General features: G+C 34.0%; 1 protein-coding gene across 5 annotated transcripts in view; it reads left to right on the plus strand.

Moving 5' to 3' along the window:
- Positions 1–21,455, plus strand: part of ELP4 (elongator acetyltransferase complex subunit 4) — a 243,152-nt gene that overhangs the window by 54,673 nt on the left and 167,024 nt on the right. For all 5 annotated transcript variants that reach the window (XR_009345762.1, XR_009345763.1, XM_059138840.1 and 2 more), the window contains exons 4-5: positions 2,542–2,673; positions 10,420–10,559. Coding sequence is in view for 3 of the 5 variants with exons in the window: in XM_059138840.1 (XP_058994823.1) it covers positions 2,542–2,673; positions 10,420–10,559 (272 nt within the window). In the remaining 2 variants the exon portion in view is untranslated. The remainder of the gene's footprint in view (positions 1–2,541; positions 2,674–10,419; positions 10,560–21,455) is intronic.

Here is a 21,455-nt window from a genome sequence, read left to right on the forward strand (position 1 = left end):
GACCTATCCATATCTCTTACACAGTTGGGGAGGAGTTATATCCTGGCTTTTAGTAGAAAATAGGGGATATGAGAGATCTTTTGTTTTTAAAGATTTTCAACCAATCCTTCTCCTTTGACACACAAGAGTGTTCCTCCCTGCTTGCTAAAATTACTGGTCTTTTCTGCAAGTATACCTGTTATTAGAATTTGTTAAAGCCAAGTGGTAGAAACTGGGATATATGTGTTTATTATATTATTCTTTATTATTTCTATGTGTTTTATATATCCCATAGAAAAATACTAATTTGAGATGCAAGGCCTTATGTTATAAACATTCTCAGATTGCAAACAACTGAAAGGTCCAACAGTAAGGAAATAATAAACTGAATTTTAATTAAGTCATACAATTTAATATATAGCCATTGAAAATCTTATTTTTGAAATGTGGGGATGCTCACAATACTATGTTAAAAATGTAAAATACAAAGGTGCCTAGGTGTCGCAATTGTTTAAGCATCTGACTCTTGGTTTCTGTTCAGGTCATGATCTCAGGGTCATTAAGATCCAGCCTTGGTTCAGGTGTCACACTCAGCTCAGAATCTGCTTAAGTTTCTCTCTCCCTCCTGTACCTCCCCACCAAGTGCTCTCACTCTCTCTCTCAAAAAAATAAATCTTTTTTTAAGATGTAGAATACAAATAATACACATTATCATATGCCTAACAGGCAGCATGCATTTTGTAAAAGGTGTATATATATTTTTAAAAGCCTGGAGGGAAATACTTGAATATGTTCAGAGTTATTATTCTTAGGTGGTAGGTTAATAGGTAATGTTTCTTTATCTTACAACTTTCTTTGTTGAACATTTACCACTTTTAAAATCAATTGCTGTCCAGTCAGTATTGATTTTTAAAGGTATAGTTGGATACTTTTTTTTTATGGTGAAGAGATATTTCTTTCTTTAAAGTTTTTATTTTAAGTCCAGTTAGTTAACTTACAGGGGTATGTTAGTTTCAGGTGTACAGTACAGCGATCCAGTGAGATGAATGCTGTTATCTCTATATTTCAGAGAGTGAGTAGAGACATGGAGAGGTCCAATAGGTGGTCAGGGTAACCATAGACACAGCTGTTACACAGTGTGTAAAGTCAAGATTTAGACCTAAACAATCTGGTAGTAGAATTCATATTCATAACCACTATATTGTACCATATGCCTCACAAATATGAAACAAATATGAAAACATAATTTATATTTTGTAAGATAGTAAGGCTTTGCTGGGAATGATGGAATCAGAGTTTAAATGATATAACTAGTTTCTAATACCAGCATAAATTAAACTTTTTTTTTAAAAAGATTTTATTTATTTATTTGACAGACAGAGATCACATGTAGGCAGAGAGGCGGCAGGGTGGGGGGAGCAGGCTCCCTGCTGAGCAGAGAGCCCGATGATGATTCTGGGCTTCAACCCAGGACTCTGGGATTATGACCTGAGCCAAAGACAGAGGCTTTAACCCACTGAGCCACTGTTGTTCTGTTTGGAGGTCTTTAAAGTAGGTAACTAAACTGTTACTCCAGAACTGTTGTTCTGTTTGGAGGTCTTTAAAGGAGGTAACTAAAATATATGATGGTTACTGTGTTTTCCAGCTGATTAGTTGATTTGATTCTAAACATAAATAAATTTGATTTTGCAAAGTAAAAGTTGCAGTTTAGACTAATTTATGTCATAGCACAAGATTATATTTACTAAGCCAGCACCCTACATTATCTTTATGATTTTTGATAATATAAAAAGGCAACTATTATATGTGCTTTCCTTCTCAAAGAAACTTAGGTACTTTTTCTTTGCATTATTTCTGTAGTTCCTCTACACACACCCACACACACATGCACGTGCACGCGCGTGCATTTTCTGTGTGTTTTTTATAGCTACTCTCTGGATCAGCTTCCAAAAAAGGAAAGATAAAATTGCACTTCAGTGTCTCTTTACTTAATGAGATTTTAAATTCCATTTTCATTGTTAAAAGAAGAGACATAGGCTTGTAGGTACAAAACTAATATTTGATAAGGGCAAAATGAATGTCTTATTGTTGTAACTTCACCAATTATTTAGGTGAATGAGTTTTTTCTAGTATTACAAACCAGTAAACAGATTGCACACATGCTTTACTTTTACCTAGCAAGAGACATAACAGTAATTACATGTAATACATAAATGCTAATTCCAGGCTTTGCTTTATGCGTGTGTGTGTGTCTGTGTGTGTGTGTGTGTGTACACATACATACACATATACATATAAAAGATCATACCTCTTGTTGCAGTAGCATTTGGTTTTTGATAGTATAAAAATTTGAATACTTTCTTTAAATTCTGGTTCATTCACACTATTATATATACGATTTTCCTCTGTTTTAGAAATAGCCATATTGTTGTGACTGTGCTTTGATCAGTTTTAAGGCATCAAGGTCTTAGAAAGTTCTAGGATTGTGAATATTATGATTTAAGAAAACTGTCGCATTTTTAAATCACAGATGTTCAATAATGTGTCATTTTGTTTTCTTAGGAACTTCCTGCACCATTACTCGATGATAATTGTAAAAAAGATTTTGATGAAGATGTATGTAATCATAAAACACCAGACTCTAACATTAAGATGAAAATAGCTTGGCGTTACCAGTTATTACCCAAGATGGAGGCAAGTCAACATACAAACTATCTCTAAAATTTGCAAATCTATTTGTTTTCATTTTATAGAATCTTTTATAGTATACCTTTCATTCTTTAAATGCACTACAATGTATATTTTCTTATTTAAACAACTAGGTATTTTATCAAGATGACATTTCTTAAAAAATAAAATTATGGCAAAAAAAAATATTTTTACCAAAGTAGATTTCATTTCTTCCATAATTTCCATATAGAATCTTTTATTCTAGGATTGCAACCCAGAGTAAGGAACTCATAAGCTATTTCTGTCCAGTTTGGTTACCTATAAATAATCAGGATAACTGGTAGTCCCTTGGAATTACTATTTTTATTCCGATACATTTTCTATCATTGTATTTTCGAACTCAGCTGTCTGATAACCTCATCTGTCCAGGATAGACTAAAAGACAGAAAATGAAAGGAAGATTTCTGTAAAAATGAATGTCAGTAAATCTGCTCATTAAAGATTATGAAATCTGGGGTGCCTGGGTGGCTCAGTGGGTTAAAGCTTCTGCCTTCAGCTCAGGTCATGATCCCAGGGTCCTGAGATCGAGCCCCACATTGGGCTTTCTGCTCAGCGGGGAGCCTGCTTCCTCCTCTCTCTCTCTGCCTGCCTCTCTGCCTACTTGTGATCTCTGTCTGTCAAATAAATAAATAAAATCTTAAAAAAAAAAAAAGATTATGAACGCTGCTCCTGGTGAAGGCCCTGTTCATTTATTAGTTCCTTTATTTGATTATTCACTTATTTACCTTTCAGAACACTTTAATGTCTACCAGACATCCTATTGGTAGAAAAGAGAGAAATTCTAATCTGAATAAGACACAATACCCATAGCCTACCCTTCTGTCTTCTACACTGACATCACTCATACCTTCCCTAAGGACAGATATGTTCGTAACACTCCTTAACCGTAAATGCCTAATTTGGTATATTATTTCCACTGCCTCCTTCTAAATGCATGAGAGACTATCATTCATAAAACCCTTCTGCCAAGCCTAGACAACGCCTTAGAATTCTCTGCAGTATTCTGGGTGGTCATTATCAGCTAATATGTGAGAATTAGGATGTGAGAAGAAACCTATTTGTCATTATAAGCCTGCAATATGAAATACAAACTTTTTGTATATAAGATCTATACAACCTAACCCAAGCCTAACTTTTAGTCTCCTCCTATGTGAATATAAAATGCTATTTCCATCTGTCCTATAGAGTTATTCCTTATAAATTGCTTATATTTCTTCTAGTAATGCTTTTTACTTCCTTATTCACCAACTCAGCCTTCCCCAAATGCAAATATTACTACTTGGACAGCTTTCCATACATAATTATCTAGTTTCTTATTTTTGTGTCCATAGCACTTAATGTATTTTAAAGTACTTCTAACATTATTTTATATGTATTTGTTGGTATAACTCTTTTCTCCATCAGATAGAATTCTCTATGTAGGCAGAGAACCTGTTTTATTTTCTCTCATAGCTCCAGTATCTATGTTAATGCCCAGTACTCAATAAATATTTGATGTGTGATAAATGTATTTGTACGTTTATACAGCTAGCAAATATTGAGTATTGCCTGTGTATTAAGTATAAAATATGGTATAAAATTGTTGTAATTTTGTTGGGAAAGCTATTTGAATAATAAGATTTTTAAGCTTGATTTAAATGACTGAACAAACTACAGATGAAGGATATTTACAACTGATAGAAGAAGGAATAAATTTTCCTTATATACAGAGAACTTTTAAAATGAATAAGGAATAACCTACCAACCTAATTTTTTTTTATTAACATATAATAGATTATTTGTTTCAGGGGTACAGGTCTGTAATTCACAGCGCTTACCATAGCACTTACCCTCCCCAATGTCCATAACCCAAACCAATTTTTTAGAAAAATGGGCGGATATATGTGAAGGAAATTTAGCTGTCCCTTAAACATACAAACGAAGATGCCCAATTTCAGTTACAATAAAAGAAATGCAAATTAACACTGCACTGACCAGGGGCTCCTGGGTGGCTCAGTTGGTTAAGCTTCTGTCTTCAGCTCAGGTTGTGGTCCCAGGGTCCTGGAATCAAGCCCCACATTGGGACCACCCTTGAGCAGGGAGCTTCTCTCTCCGCTGCTCCCCGTGCATGTGCTCTCTTCCTCTCTCTCTTTGTAAAACAAATAAATAAAATCTTAAAAAATAAAAACAATCTGTGTTGACCTTCCGGTTTTCTCTTAATAAGTTGTCAATAACCTAAAATATTTGGTGAGACACTAAATTAGCAAGGGTGTGGAAAAACTAGTACTTTCTTGTACTTTGCTGATGGAAATATAAATAGTACAATTTCTGTGGAGGGCGTTTGGTAGATACTTCAGAATTACAAAAAATATTTACCCTTTGATCCTTTTGGGTATTTACATTATGAATCTATTTACTCATATGTAAAATAAACATATCTATTTATGAGGCATATTTTTAATAACAGGATTGGAAATAAACTAAGTGTCCATCAGTAAGCACTTGGATAAGTAAATTACAGTATTTGTATACAGTAGAATACTGTTACATGTGTATTAAAAAATACAGGGGAGCTCTGTAGTCATTTTGTAGGCATAGCTTGGATGTGAAGGAGAACTGGATATAAGAGGCCAGATAAATGGAATTATTCTGTTTAGGAAAATGTTAGTAGAGTGATAAGAGATTAAAACAGACAAGGAATGTAGGACTAGCCCTTGAGAACCCTAATGGCAAAGAACTTCATTCATGTCTTTGAGCTGATAATTTCATTTACATTCCTGAGCTTAATGGTAACTCTTATAAAGAATGACTATATTCTTATTTTTCTATTGGTTTGTTCTGAAAGAGTCAATAAAGAACAAAAGTTCTAAGTTAAATTTAGCTTTCTTTCAGAGACAATGTGCCAGACCAGTTGTAGGCTATATAAATCAATCGTGTCTTGCATTTACTTTATTTTTATGCTAACCTCAGCTATGTTTTAGTTTTCTCATTGGTCACTAACATTCTTCAGGTGAAATTGCCAGTGAAGATGCAAATAACTGAAACTTTAAGCCTTTTATTTTTTACCGCTTGTTAAAAAATCTGCTTAAAGTTGGGGCAAAAGTTCTTTGTTTCTTATATTGTTTCTTTATATATTATAATTACGAGTGCTATTCCTGCCCCCTTTATATATAAGTCAGTAGTCCTTATTCCACTCTTCATTTTAGAGTGTAGTGTGCCTGCAGTTGTTTTGATTTCATCTATGGAAGTAAACTCCTCAGTGGTCACATATTAACACATAAACCCCGTGATCAGTTTTCAAAGTATACAGTGTGTTTTTAAAATTGTGTTATTCTCACAGTGATCTTTCCGAGATGACTTACTCTCCCATTTTCTTGAGTTCTCCACTAAAATATCATTTAATTAGGAATGTATTCTGTTCTCACTCTCTATAAAAAAGTAAAACCACTCTCTCACTGTCATCTCACTGTCTTATTTTTCTTCAGGGCACTTATGGTCACCTACCAGATAATATCATCTATCTTCTCCTACTAGGCTGCCAGCTCAGTGAAAGAAAGTGACGTCAAATCTCTTGCTTTACTGGCAAATAGGGTGCTCAATAATTAGTTATTGAATGTGTGAATGAATGAATAATTTTTAAAAATTTTTTTTTCAGTGTGAATGAGTGAATGAATTATATAGTAGCAAAACTGAGTTAAGTTACATTAATTAATACAAATAAAATAATGCTTATTTTGAATGTACTGTCCATGGTTAGATTTTAAAATTTATTAGTATTTATAAGTGAGCTCTTTTCAGTTGACAAAAATAGAATCTTATGACTTCTTTGCTTTCCTCGAAATGTCACCAGCATGTATATTTTCCTGTCACAAAAATTTTACATATGAGGATTTGCCAAGACTGATAGCCTTCAGCAATCATCTACTTTATAAATCCAGATTTTACTTTGCCATTATTAGTTTAAAAACAACAAAACAACCCTGGGTTTTCTGTGTCCTACCTGGGACAAAATATTGTTAAAACTCTTATGATTAAAGATTAAACAAGTAGTCTGAAGCTAGCTATGTCATTTATCAGAGATAGCTTTTACTCTAAGTTTTACTGTAAGTTGCCACGAGTTCCCCACTTGGGGGATACAAAGAAGGGTAAGAATATGCACACCTAAGTCAGTAATTGTAGCTCAGTAAAGGATAGAGCAGTGCTGCTTCCAGTTGGAGGGGTGTGTAGTTTTAAGAAGGCCCCCTACCCTTGGCCTGTGATTTTGATTCTCTCTCTTAGGTAGGTCTGCTTTTTTCCCCCCATCCAATCATCAAATCCTATTCCCTTTCACCCCACGAATTGGTAGCTTACAACATATGCTGAGACCTAATTTCTTCAATATTATATAGTTCTATTACCAAAGCCTTCAATGGTTCCAGCACTTAGGGTATGTATTAAATCTTTACAATATTAAATCCTCATTACACTTTGGCTTTCTTAGTGGTTCAGCCATAATAATCTTTCTGATTGATGTGTGCATATTGCAGGTTGACAACAAATACCATTTTTCAAATGAGGTAATGTATTTACAAAGGATAGTGATAGATCTTCTGATTCTCTAGTGAATCATGATACAATAATTAATATCATTTAGGTAGTGCTTTACAATTACAAAATATTCATTGCCAGTGTTGCATTAAGTTCTCACAACAGCCTAACAAAATAGTTGTTATTGGTGGTTGAACGGAGGCTCAAAGTGGTTAGTTAACCATTTGGGTTCTTGCTTTCTGTTATGCCATATTGAGAAACAAGAAATGATAACAGTAATAAGAAAATGTCTTATTTAGATTGTTTATTTGGTGTGCAGCTTTTGTCTGAATGTTTTTTTCTTTCTAACATACTAGAGGTGAGGGATGGTACTATTTCATTTTTCTGTGTTCCTTCTGGTCCCCCATCAGAGTTAATTTTTCCATATCTTAATATATTTTTACTGAACCATTCCATTATTCTCTGTTCCACAGTTGACAAAAGTAAAAGTTAGTCTGTAACTGTGAAACAGAAGTTTTCATAATATAAAACTAAAGCAACATGTTCTTATTAAACTGAGTAATTGATGACATGTTGATTTATTTAATGCATCTTTTTTGTGGAGTTGATATTTTTTCTTAGAGTATTATCAGACTTAAAGCATTATTTATCGTTTTTCAGAGGGAATATTTGAAGTCTTTGTTTTATAAATCTAAGCCTCAAAAGATTTCACATTATTTTTAAAAATCTGATTATATTTTAATGCTTTGTGTTTGGGTACAAAATTTTTTTCCTATAAGGGTATATTTATTTTTCCAGTTTCATTTTTATTGAAGAATTAAAGCTTTTCATCATTAATAAAATTTGTAATGTCTACCTTGTGAATATTTTAGTTGCCATATTTAATCCTAATTTCTAAAAAAATAATAATAACTTAATTGTAACAAAAAAATCTTCCAAATTTTATTCTTATATTTTAATGAATTATTTGTGTTTTATATGTAAACTGTCACAGCATGAAATCAATTTTCTGCCTTGATTCATCCCAAATCTGAGATTTCTATCACATTAATATTATAATTAGAAACAGTAATAGAGACGGCAACTTAAAAAGCATACTTTGCTTCTTGGCAATTTAGCATATTTCTCTGAGTGCCCAAGACTTCAAGAACCTTCAGTGCACTAATAAATTTATTAACTCAAACTTAAAAGAAGTGAAAAGTCTCTTTCTTTCTCTCTCCCCATGGCCAGTCTGCTAAAATAGATTATTCATGCTTATTTGATTCAGGTAGGCTTTTGCAAGCTTCCCTACTAGGCCTGGGAATGTGGTACATTGAGGCCTTTTCAGAGGCTTCTGACATAGACCAAGCTTTTATTGCATGGTGTTTTATTATTACCAAATCCTAGTCTCCACCCAGTTTGTAGGCACTCTGCTTATTCTTTTGAATCAGGAAAGGTTATCACCTACCTTAATCCATGGAGCAGCGTGGATTAAGGACACCAGTGTGCCCCAGGATTCTCAAAGAGGATCCTGGAAACTTCTTGTTTCTTCTTTTTTGCTTGTCTTTACTAAATTCTATTGGGCCTTAGGAGGATTTGCATCTGAAATGGGCAACCTGGTGTTTTTCTCAATGAAGACATCAGATCAAAGTTCAGTTAGTCAAGGCCTTTCTAAAACATTAAGGGGGCTTGGACTTACACAATAAAAAGATGAGCTCTAGCAGAGATTGCAGTAAAAACATTCTGAACTATAATCCGGATAAAGAATAGATTATAGGCCAAAGAACAGACCTTGTTTAAATTGCTTTATACTAATAACTTTACATTTAAAAACTTTACCCTATTTTTTAGAAACGTACTTTAATGTTTCATAATTTGTTAATACTGCCATGATAAATAGATAAATCATGTTTTAGGAGCCATACTTGTATATATATTGTATTGAAAATATTAGGTTGAGCTCATTGGTCTCTTTCATTAATGACAGCAAACAGTATTTTATGGAGGGGTGAGCAGTCATTTTACCTAGAAAATAAATGCCAAACCCACAGACTAAATCTGAGAGTTATGTTTCTATTAGACTTAATATTTTTTATTCTTTGTTACTGTATAATTTGATGTTGGTAGGCATCCAATTTAAGAATATTAATCCTTTAAATCTTAAAATTCAAAGATCTAGTGTCAAGGAAATGTCTTTATCTAAATTACAAAGTTGGCAGTTACTTAGTTAAATAAATTAAGAACTCACTCCATAGAGTTCTTCAGTTTCTGCAAATTATCTGCAGATTATCTGTTTTGTTGAATGTTCTGAAATTTGTCTGTAGTATTCAGGACAGTGAAAATTATGTAAATTTAGATTAGAAACTATTAGAAATTATTGTCAATCTGTTAGTAGTTGAACTTTGGACAGAGGTATATATATTTCTAATGTATTGAATCAGCGCAGAGTCCATTCAAAGCAATATAATGAGAATGTTCTGTGACTAGGCCTTTACTATCCTGTGTAAATAAATTCAACATCAATAGCTACTAGAGTTTCTTATGAGAAAGATGATTTGTTGGAGAAATAGGTAATGGCACAAAAGAGGAAGTATCTATGAACTAATGATTATGTCAGGTTTCTGGTTTATCTAATATTATTTGTATGCATTCTCCCTCTTTAGCACATGCCTTGGTCCCACTGGGAGTACCCCCAACATATTTTATACTATAAGTTTAATTTTAAATTTGTAAGAAATTTTGAATATATATATACACTGTCTCGTGAGAATTTAATTTTTAAATGATGCTCAGTTTAATATATTTAAATAGCTAGTTTCTTTTGGGCCCCTCACCAATGATTTCATTGGCTTAAGTTTTTATTAGTTCTTAGTAATTCCATATTTAATTTGTCATTGAAACCTGTAACCTTTAAAAAACAATTAATATATGTATATTAATTTTTTTTTAACTTGGGAAGATTTACAGTAAGAAAAACAAAGAGGTATTTGAATTCTTATCAAATTTGATAAGAGAAGCATGAGAGGAAAAGGTTGATTTCTAAGTCATCGTTTAAAATAATAAAAGTTGTATGCTTCTTTGAAATTTAATAAGTCTGTGTATATCAGCTCTTCCTATCAGCATTAAAATGCTCAGATATATCATATTTTGCTGAATGCAGTTCAAAAACATTGTAGTTTTAAAAAAATTAATTTTTTTAACAATCAATATGGATTTTCTTAACAGTCTGGACCAGTCTCTTCTTCAAGATTTGGTCACTATTATGATGCATCAAAAAGGATGCCACAAGAACTAATTGAGGAATCAAAATGGCATGGATTTTTCTTTCCAGAAAAATTATCTTCAACTCTTACTATAGAACCATGGTAAGTTAATGACTCCATTCTAATTTCACAGGTTAACAATTCATTTTTACCACACTCTTTAAAATAATGCATAACCAAAGGTACATACCCTAATAATAAATGTTTTCTATGTAACATGTAACTGTAATCATGCATATGTTTCATACTATTTCTTTATATGTGGTTTTCTTTTTCTGGTCCTGTATCTATTGGAATTGCTGTTATTCTTAATTTACAGTTTGAAAAGTAATAATACCTGCTGTTCTTATATTCAAAAAAATGTGGAATAGTTTTTATATCAAGGTCTTTTAGCCCTAAATGCAGATAGATATCTAAATACTACTGATTGATAATATAGCAGTGAAAATGGTATGATGTACTGCTGTTTTTCAGTAAGTGTTCTATCAAAAAGTAAACAGAAAGTGTTAGTTTTCCAATATTTTATTTCTTAAAGCTTTCTACTTCTAGTAAAATTATTCTGTAAATATAGCAATCTGTATTTTTTTAGGTTACCTTCAAAGAATTCAGGGGTCTTTTGAGTTTAACAATGAAGTGTTTTAAATAGTAAACGAACACAACATGTTTATAGTGCAACTAATTTTATTAAGGCAAAACTCTGAAAATTACAGTACTTGACATTGAATAATTTATAGTGTTAAGAATATATAATTTCAATTCTGGCTGCCGTTGAGTTAAGGAAAGTAATCCATGGAGTAGGTTGTAGCCTCTCTTTTCTTTCATTTTGTAAAACCATTATTTTCAAAATGAGATGAGTTATTCCATGGAGATTTAAGAGACAAGAAATTGGGAACTGAAATGACTTACAAATCCATAGAGTCTCTTTCCAGGAATATTACTTGAGAATTTAGTGAAGACTATCCTATTTATTGTTACTAAATCTCTTTCAGAAAATAAAAAATATTCACTTCATTATGGTTTCTCCATTCTGTGGCTTGAGACTTACCGAAAGTGGTGCTTTGATGTTGTCTTAGTGTTACCACCAACCATTAATGAATGACTGCTGCGTGTGTCGGTCACTCTACTACCTATTACATTGGTTACCTAGCGCAGTCCTTGTATGAACCTTAACAAAGTGTATATTCCCATTATCCAGAAGATACTGAAATTCACAGAAGTTATTTATTTGAGGCTCAACTATTAAGTGACAGAACCAGGATTAACCCAAATCAGATCCCTCTCTTTTTGCTTTACTGCTTCAAGAGACATTGCTGTCCTTTGCCTTTACCGTCCTATCTTATGAAGGAAAGAGCACTAATAAAGAAATAAAAAAAGAAATCTGAGTTCTGACTGTCAATCCTACCATTAACCTTAGGAAATTCCCTTAAATTCAGTGAAAATGAATATCCTGTGAAAAATTAGGGTAGAGGGATACCTTTTGTCCTACTTACATCACTAATATTTTGTTAAGTTTGAATGATTATATTGATTATACTTAATCAATATATCAATACTATTAATTTTTGCCATTCCCTAAACCAAACATACATATACTTTATGGCTTTGAAAACAACTTCTTGATTTCTCAAGCAGTAAATGGTGGAACCCAAATTCAAAGTCAGTTCTTTCTAACTCAAAATTCTGTGTTAACTATAATGCTACATGGTCTCCATTCCTGGAGTACTTAAGGAAGTAAAAGAATGTAAAATGTTCATTAAGTGTAATGAGTAAACAAAAAAATGTGGTGTTACTTTTGTAATTAATAAAATGTTTTAAGAAAAAAATCTTAAGCCCCAAAGAACAAGGTTTTTGTTCATACAGTCATTAACTAAAAGAAAGAGGGAATGAACATTTGTTGAATAGCTTGTTCCATGTCAGGCACTGTTCCAGGCATTTGACCATGGGATATCTTATCTAATCCTTCCACAACCCTCCAAAGGAAGTAATATTATCTCCGTTTTTTAGGAGCTTGATGTCAGAGACTGATACTAAATACCTTTCCCACTTTCTCAGGCTGTTAGTGACAGTCTCTGACCTAAACCCAAGTCTTCAAAACCTCTACTTATATTCTGGGCCAGGCTGCCTCCATTTGCTGCTGTAGTAAATGTGTAGCACATGAAGCCAGGGGCCAGGAAAAACTACACCTAGATCAGCCATGAGAATATAGTCCTATAGTTTTTAAAATATGTTTTTTTTTCAGAGTGTGCTCTGAGAACTAGCAGTTTTGCACAGAAAGGAAAATTTATAGATTTTAATTATCAAGGCAATATTTCATTTCATAGCAGTTAACTGATAATTCATTTATTTCATATAAAACTTAAATGCTTAATTAAATGTAATTAAACTTTAAACATGTAATTAAATTAATTTTGAAAATGAGTACTTACCATGTGAGATTTAATTTATGAAAAGCTCATTTCACTAAAATGAACTTTACTGGTTCATTTATAAAACAATAAAGCTAAACTTTACAGTTGTCTATACTTTTCCTGTAATTAAGACTAGAGGATATAGCTGTGTCTCACTATCATATAGTATATAATTTCATATATTCCAAAGGCCCTGTTGAAACATAGTTTCTTTTATGGTGAGAAAAACTGGAGGTCATTTAAAATTTGCATTAACTAATTTAAAATTGTTAGCAGGTATGCTTATAGGAATGTTCATATATACAATTTAAACTTTCAAATTAAAGTCTGGCTATAAAAACCTGAGAAGTATCACTCTAATATTACAAGATAGTTTTGTTTCAATATTTCATTGTCATAAATCAGATAATCTGAATTACACAACAGTGATAGGAAAAATGATTTTGAGAATAATTCTGCAATCCAAGATTTTTTTACTTTGGTGTTGTTTTGAATTAAGCTTTGCTAACAGGTATGCAAGGACAGTTCTGTTGTCCTTAGGAAAATAATGCTGATCTTCAGGGTACTGATAGTATCTCAGCTTTCTTATTTATTAACAAATCTACTAACACACTGCTTAACCTGCTGTTTAAACTGAATTATTTATGGTCTGCCCAATGCTTCCCCCTGCCCAAATTTATATGTTGAAGACCAATGTGATGGTGTTTGGAAATGAGGCCTTTGGGAGAGAATTAGAGTTGGATGAGGTCATGACATTAGGACCGTGGTCTGATAGGATTGGTGGTGTTCTTAAAAAGAGGGAGAAATATCCAGCTCCTTCTCTTTCCTTGAGCACAGGTACATGAAAGGCCATGTGAGCCACACAACAACAAAGTGGCCATCTGTAACCCAACAGGAGAGTTCTCACCAGATACCGAGCCTCCTAGCACCTTGATCTTAGATTTCTAGTCTCCTGAAATTGAATAAAATTAATCCTTGTTGTTTAAGCCACTCAGTCTGTGGCCATTTTGTTATAGGAGCCCAATCCAGTTGATAAACCCACTATATTATAAAAGGTTACTTTTTTTAATACAACAGATCTTCAATGTTGAGTTTATATACAGATGGGAGTGAATAGAATGATTTTGTTTTGAGATGTTTCTTTGAAATTCGAGATTTTATTTTTACATAGAGATCCTAAAAATGGTTAGTAGTTTCTTATATTAACTAAAAGTTTTGTATTAATTACATTGAATGAACCGAATTCTGAAAGAACTAGTTACCTTTTTAGAAGACTTTCTAGGAGAAAATCAAAAGAAAGAACATAAGAATTTTACTTAAGATTTTAGAAGTCATTACTTTTCCTTATTTTGCCAAGTCTGTTTACCACTTAAATGGAACATCTGTATGAGCCTTCTGTAATATTTTCCTAGACAAATTATAGTTACGATCCTCCATACATTCCTACTTACTTTTGTTCATACTCTGTCAGATCATTTAGCATATTGTGCTATAATTATTTGTCCTGTTTCCATTTTTATCTTCCCTCTCAAGCAGTGGAAATCCTTGAGGAAAGGGGTTTATGCTATCTTCATCTCTTTATTCATGAATCTAGGACACAGGTGTTGACAGTTGATCAACTAATGATTCAATGCACAAAGTATAGTAATAACTCATATTAACTGTAGCCTTGTTTGTAGCTCAAAGATATAGTGAGCAAAAACTAATAACTGAAACATAGCCATGTAAGAGTATATTTTATCTCACCAGGCTAAAACATTGACATTTGGCATCACAGAGCCCAGTGCTATTAAGAAAGAAGAATCCATCTAAAAAAGCACAGGGCTAAAGAATGAATCTATTGCCTGGGCTACCTGTTATGAGTGGATCCCTTTGAGAATTTAGTTTTACCTTTTCTGGAGTGGAGAAGTAGAGATCTAATGAGATGAGAAAGACAAGTATAGCAATGGCACCACCAACTAGGACACATTATCTTAAACTCGAAACAGTACTATATTCTGATTTTGATAATTGTGCAATGATTATGTGCAAGATGTTAACATTAGGGGAAGCTGGGTGAAGGGTATATGGAGTGCTCTGTACTATTTTTGAAACTTTTTGTAAGTCTAAAATTATTTCAAAGTAAAAGGTTAAAACACAGGATTATATGGTACCAGGCTATTAAAAGGAATTAGTAGAGATGTATTAAATATATGTATATATTTTTTTAATTTCGAAAATACAGATCTTTCACACTGAGAAACAGAGAGCCATTGTATATTTAGAAGGTACAATTAGAAACTCATGATCAAAGGAATTTTGCAAGAGAACTTCTAGGTAAGACTAAAGGTTCAGAACAGGGGTATGCTAAATCCTTATTATTATGAATTATTAAGAGGATTCAAAATGAATAACAAATGAATGAATAACAAATCTTGGAGTTGAGTGCAAAGCAAGGTGTATATATTGGAAAGGAGTTTGCTAATTGGCATGCTAGTGATATGATTAAAGTAAAAATATATCTAGGATTCCTGGGTGGCTCAGTTGATTGAGCGACTGCCTTGGGCTCAGGTCATGATCCTCGAGTCCCAGGATCGAGCCTGCATTGCTCTCTGCTCAACAGGGAGTCTGCTTCTCTTTCTGACCCTCCCCTTCTCATGGTCTCTCTCTCTCTCTGATTCTCTCTCTTTCAAATAAATAAATTTTTAAAAAATCTTTTTAAAAAATCTAAAAATTTTGAGAGAAAACTATTAATCCTAAACCTCATTTTAACCAATGAAAAAGAAATTACTTGCTTATGTGTTTGCCTTTCTTCTTTTTCTGTCCTCCAAGGGGGCCTTTGGTTATGCAAAAATTAGTTGCTCATCCTGGCATCCTATCTTCATTGGTATGCATTTGTTTCATTACTTCCTGCCTAAATTCTGCATTCCTAGTCCCAGTTATTGTCCCCTAGGTTTACTCTCTGTTATTAATTCAACATTATAATTAATCCTTCCAAATTTTATTCTTCCTTCAATTAGGTAATCTTAGGCCTTTGACTCCTCTCTTTCACTCCCTACATCCAACCTATCAGCAACTCCTGAAATTTTTATTTTTTTTAATTTTTTATTTAAATTTCAGTTAACATACAGTGTAATATTAGTTTCAGGCATACAATACAGTATTGAACACTTCCGTACAACACCCAGTGCTCATCACAGCAAGTATACTCCTTCATCCCTATGACATTTTAACCCATCCCCCCACCCACCTCCCTTCTGGTAACCATCATTTGTTCTCCGTAGTTAATATAACACACACACACACACACACACACACACCATATCTTCTTTATCCATTTTTCAGCTGATAGAAACTAGAAACTTGGGCTGTTTCCATAATTTGGCTATTGTAGATAATGCTTTTAAAAAATCAGGGTGCATGTATCCCTTTGATTAGTATTTATATATTCTTTGGGTATATACCTAGTAGTACAATTGCTGGATCATAGGGTAGTCCTATTTTTAGCTCTTTTTTTGGACATTTTAATATTTTTTCATTTTATTTTATCTCTTTTCAGTGTTCCAAAATTTATTGTTTTTGCACCACACCCAGTGCTCCAGGCAATCCATGCCCTCCGTATTACCCACCACCAGGCTCACCCAACCCCTCTCTTCCCTACCCTCCAAAACCCTCAGTTTGTTTCTCAGAGTCCACAGTCTCTCATGGTTTGTCTCCCCCTCTGATTTCCCCCAACTCCCTTCTCTCCTTCTCCCAATGTCCTCTGTGTTATTCCTTATGCTCCACAAGTAAGTGAAACCATATGATACTTGACTCTCTCTGCTTGACTTATTTCACTCAACATAATCTCTTCTAGTCGCATCCATATTGATATAAAAGTTGGGTATTCATTTTTTCTGATGGAGGCATAATACTCCATTGTATATATGGACCATATCTTCTCTATCCATTCGTCCAGGGAAGGGCATCTTGGTTCTTTCTACAGTTTGACAACTGTGGCCATTGCTGCTATGAACATTGGGGTACAGGTGGCCCTTCTTTTCACTACATCAGTATCTTTGGGGTAAATACCCAGTAGTGCAATTGCAGGGTCATAGGGTAGCTCTATTTTTAATTTTTTTTTAAAGATTTTATTTATTTATTTGACAGACAGAGACTACAAGTAGGCAGAGAGTCAGGCAGAGAGAGAGGAGGAAGCAGGCTGTCCGAGGAGCAGAGAGCCCGATGCGGGACTCGATCCCAGGACTCTGAGATCACGACCTAAGCCTAAGGCAGATGCTTTAACCCACTGAGCCACCCAGGTGCCCCTCTATTTTTAATTTCTTAAGTAATCTCCACACTGTTTTCCAAAGTGGCTGCATCAGCTTGCCTTCCCACCAACAGTGTAAGAGGGTTCCCCTTTCTCCACATCCTCTCCAACACTTGTTGTTTACTATCTTGTTAATTTTGGCCATTCTAACTGGTGTAAGGTGGTGTCTCAATATGGTTATTGAAGAACCTCCATACTGTGTTCCGGAGTGGCATTCCCACTAACAGTGTTAGAGGGTTCTCCTTTCTCCACATCCTCACCAACACCTGCTGTTTCTTCTGTTGTTGATTTTAGCCATTCTGACAGGTGTAAGGTGATATCTCATTATAGTTTTGATTTGTATTTCTCTGATTATGAGTTATGTTGAGCATCTTCATGTGTCTGTTGGCCATCTCTATGTCTTCTTTAGAGGTGTATGTTCATGTCTTCTGCCCATGTCTTAATTGGACTATTTGGGCTTTGGCTGTTGAGTTTTAGAAGTTCTTTATAGATTTTAAATACTAACCCTTTATCAGATATGTCATTTGCAAATATCTTCTCCCATTCTGTAGGTTGCCTTTTAGTTTTCTTGATTGTTTCCTTCACTGTGCAGAAGCTTTTTATTTTGATGAAGTCCCAATAGTTTATTTTTGCTTTTGTTTCCCTTACCTCAGAAGACATATTTAGTGAGAAGTTGCTATGGCCAACATCAAAGAAGTTACTGCCTGTGTTCCCCTCCAGGCATTTATGGTTTCATGTCTCACATTTAGGCCTTTCATCATTTTCATTTTTTTTGTTTGTGTAATAAAGTAGTCAAGTTTCATTGTTCTGCATGTTGCTATCTAATTTCCCCAACATGATTTGTTGAAGAGATGGTCTTTTCCCCATTGTGTATTCTTTCTTGCTTTGTCAAAAATTAATTAACCATGTAACTATGGGTTTATTTTTGGGTTTCCATTCAGTTCCATTGACCTGTGCATCTCTTTTTATGCCAGTACTCTACTGTTTCGATCACTATAGCCTTGTAATATAACTTGAGTCTGGAATTGTGACACCTCCAGTTTTGCTTTTCTTTTTCAAGGTCCCTTTGGCTATTCTGGGTATTTTGTGGTTCCGTACAAATTTTAAGATTATTTATTCTAGCTCTGTGAAAAATGCTGTTGGTATTTTGATAGTAAGTGCATTGCATTTGTAGATGGCTTTGGGTAATAGAGAAATTTTAACAATATTAGTTCTTCTAACACATCAGAATGGAATCTCTTTCCATTTCTTTGTGTCATCTTCAATTTCTTTCATTAATGTTTTATAGCTTTCAGAATACAGGTCTTTTATCTCTTTGGTTAGGTTTATTCCTAGTTATTTTATTGTTTTTAGTGCAACTGTAAATGGGGTTGATTCCTTAATTTTTCTTTCTGCTGCTTCATTATTGGTGTATAGAAATGCAACAGATTTTTGTACATTGATTTTGTATCCTGTGAGTTTACTGAATTCATGTATCAGTTCTAGCAGGGTTTTTTTGTGTAGTATTTTGGGGTTTTGAATATAGTAGCATGTTCTGCAAATAGTGACAGTTTGACTTCTTCCTTGCTGACTTGGATGCCTTTTTATTTTTTGCATTTTTCAGACTTTTTTGGTGTGTGTGTGTGTGTGGTCTGATTACTGTGGCTAGGACTTCCAGTGCCATGTTAAATAACAATGGTGAGAGTGGACATCCCTGTCTTGTTCCTGATTGTAGAGCTTTTTACCCATTGAGGATGATAATAGCTGCGGGTTTTCATCCATGGCCTTTATTATTTTGAGGTATGTTCCCTCTAAGCCTACTTTGCTGAGGGTTTTTATCATGGATGGATGCTGTATTTTGTCAAATGCTTTATCTGCATCTATTGAAATGATTATATGGTTCTTTTCTTTTATTAACCCGGTGTATCACTTCGATTAATTTGTGAATGTTGAACCAACCTTGCAATCCAAGAATTAATCCCATATAATCATGCTGAATGGTGTTTTAAATATATTGCTGAATTCTGTTTGCTAGTATTTTATTGAGAATTTTTGTGACCTTATTCATCAGGGATATTGACCTGTAGTTCTCTTTTTAGTGGAGTCTTTATCTTTTTCTTTTTTAAGATTTTATTTATTCATTTGAGAGAGAGAATGAGAGCATGAGCAGGGGGAGGGGCAGAGGAAGAAGCAGACCCCCTGCTGATCAGGGAGCCCGATGTGGGACTCGATCCCAGGACTCCAGGATCATGACCTGAGCTCCAGGCAGTTGCTCAACCAACTGAGCCACCCAGGCACCCCCCCGACCGCCTTTTTTTAATAAACATATAATGTATTATTAGCCCCAGGGGTACAGTTCTGTGAATCGCCAGGTTTATACACTTCACAGGACTCACCATATCACATACCCTCACCAATGTCCACAACCCCACCAACCTCTTCCTACCCCCTACCCCTGGTCACCAGGCACCCCTTTATCTGGTTTTGGTATCAGAGTAATGCTGGCCTCTTAGAATGAATTTGTAAGTTTTTTTCCCTTTTCTTTTTTTGGAATAGTTTGAAAAAAATAGATATCAGAGAAAATCTTTAGAAACAACAACAAAATAAGAAATAAAACTAATGACTCCCATCAAAAGATAGAGAGTGTCATGATGGATGAAAAACCAAGACCCATCTATATGCTGCCTACAGGAGACTTATTTTGGACCTGCAGATTGAAAGTGAAGTGGTGAAGATACATTTATCATGCAGATTGATGTCAAAAGAAAGCCTTAGTAGCAATACTTACATCAGACAGACTAGACTTTTAAACAAGGACTTAAAAAGAGACAAAGAAGGGTGTTATATAATCATAAAGGGGACAATCCAACAAGAAGATATAACAGTTGTATTTGTGTACCCAACATGGGAGCACCCAAATATATAAACAATAACAAACATAAAGGAGCTAGTTGATAATAATACAGTAATAGTAGGGGAATTTAACACCCACTTACATCAATGGACACATCATCTAAACAGAAAACAAACAGGGAAACAATGGCTTTGAATGACACACTGGACCAGATGGATATAACAGATATATTTATATATATTTAGAGTGCTCCACCCTATATTTAGAATGTTGCACCCTAAAGCAGCAGAATACACATTCTTTTCAAGTGCACATGGGACATTCTCCAGAACAGATCACATATTCAGTCACAAATCAGGCTTCAGCAAATATAAAAAGTCTGAAGTCATACCATGCATCTTTTCTGACCACAGTGCTATGAAACTAGAAGTCAACCAAATCAAAAAATTGGAAAGACCACAAATACATGGAGGTTAAACAGCATAATACTAAACAGTGAATGGGTCAACCAGGAAATCAAGGAAGAATTTTTAAAAATATATAAAAACAAATGAAAATGGAAACACAACAGTCTAAAACCTTTGGGATGCAGCAAAAGCAGTCCTAAGAGGGAAGTATATAAAAACACAGGTCTACCTCAAGAAGCAAGAAAATTTTCAAATAAACAACCTAATCTTACATGTAAAGGAGCTGAAAAACAACAACAGCAACAACAAAGGAACCCTAAAACCAGCAAAAGGAAGGAAATAATAAAGATCAGAGCAGAAATAAAGGCACCTGAGTGGCTCAGTCAGTTAAGCATCAGCATTCAACTCAGATCATGATTTCAGGCTCCTGGGACCAAGCCCCACATCAGGTTCTCTGCTCAGCGGGTAGCCTATTTCTCCATCTCCCTCTGCCTGCTACTCCCCCCTGTTTGTGCTTGTGTTCTCTCTCTCCCTCTGTCAAATAAATAAATAAAATCTTTTAAAAAAGAGATCAGAGCAGAAATGAATGATATAGAAACCAAAAAACAAACAAAGCAATAAAACAGTTCAATGAAACCAGGAGTTGGTTCTTTGAAAAAATTAAAAAACTGGTAAGCCCCCTAGCCAGACTTGTCAAAAAGAAAAGAGAATGGACCCAAATAAATAAAATCACAAATGATAGAGGAGAAATAACAAGCAGTACCATATAAATACAAACAGTTATAGGAGAATAATAACAAAAAGTATATGCCAACAAATCAGACAAACTGGAGGAAATGGGTAAATTCCTAGGCACATATAAATTATCATAACTGAAACAGGAAGAAATAGAAAACTTGAACAGACCCATAACCAGCAAAGAGATGTGGTCAGAAATGAACTCTCAACAAACAAAAGTCCAGGACCAGGTAGCTTCACAGGTGAATTCTACCAACCATTTAAAGAAGAGTTATTTTATTTTAATTTCATTAACTTAAATGTAAGAAACTATATGTGACTTGG

Source organism: Mustela lutreola, chromosome 1 (assembly GCF_030435805.1).
Source record: "Mustela lutreola isolate mMusLut2 chromosome 1, mMusLut2.pri, whole genome shotgun sequence".
NCBI classification, from domain to species: domain Eukaryota; kingdom Metazoa; phylum Chordata; class Mammalia; order Carnivora; family Mustelidae; genus Mustela; species Mustela lutreola.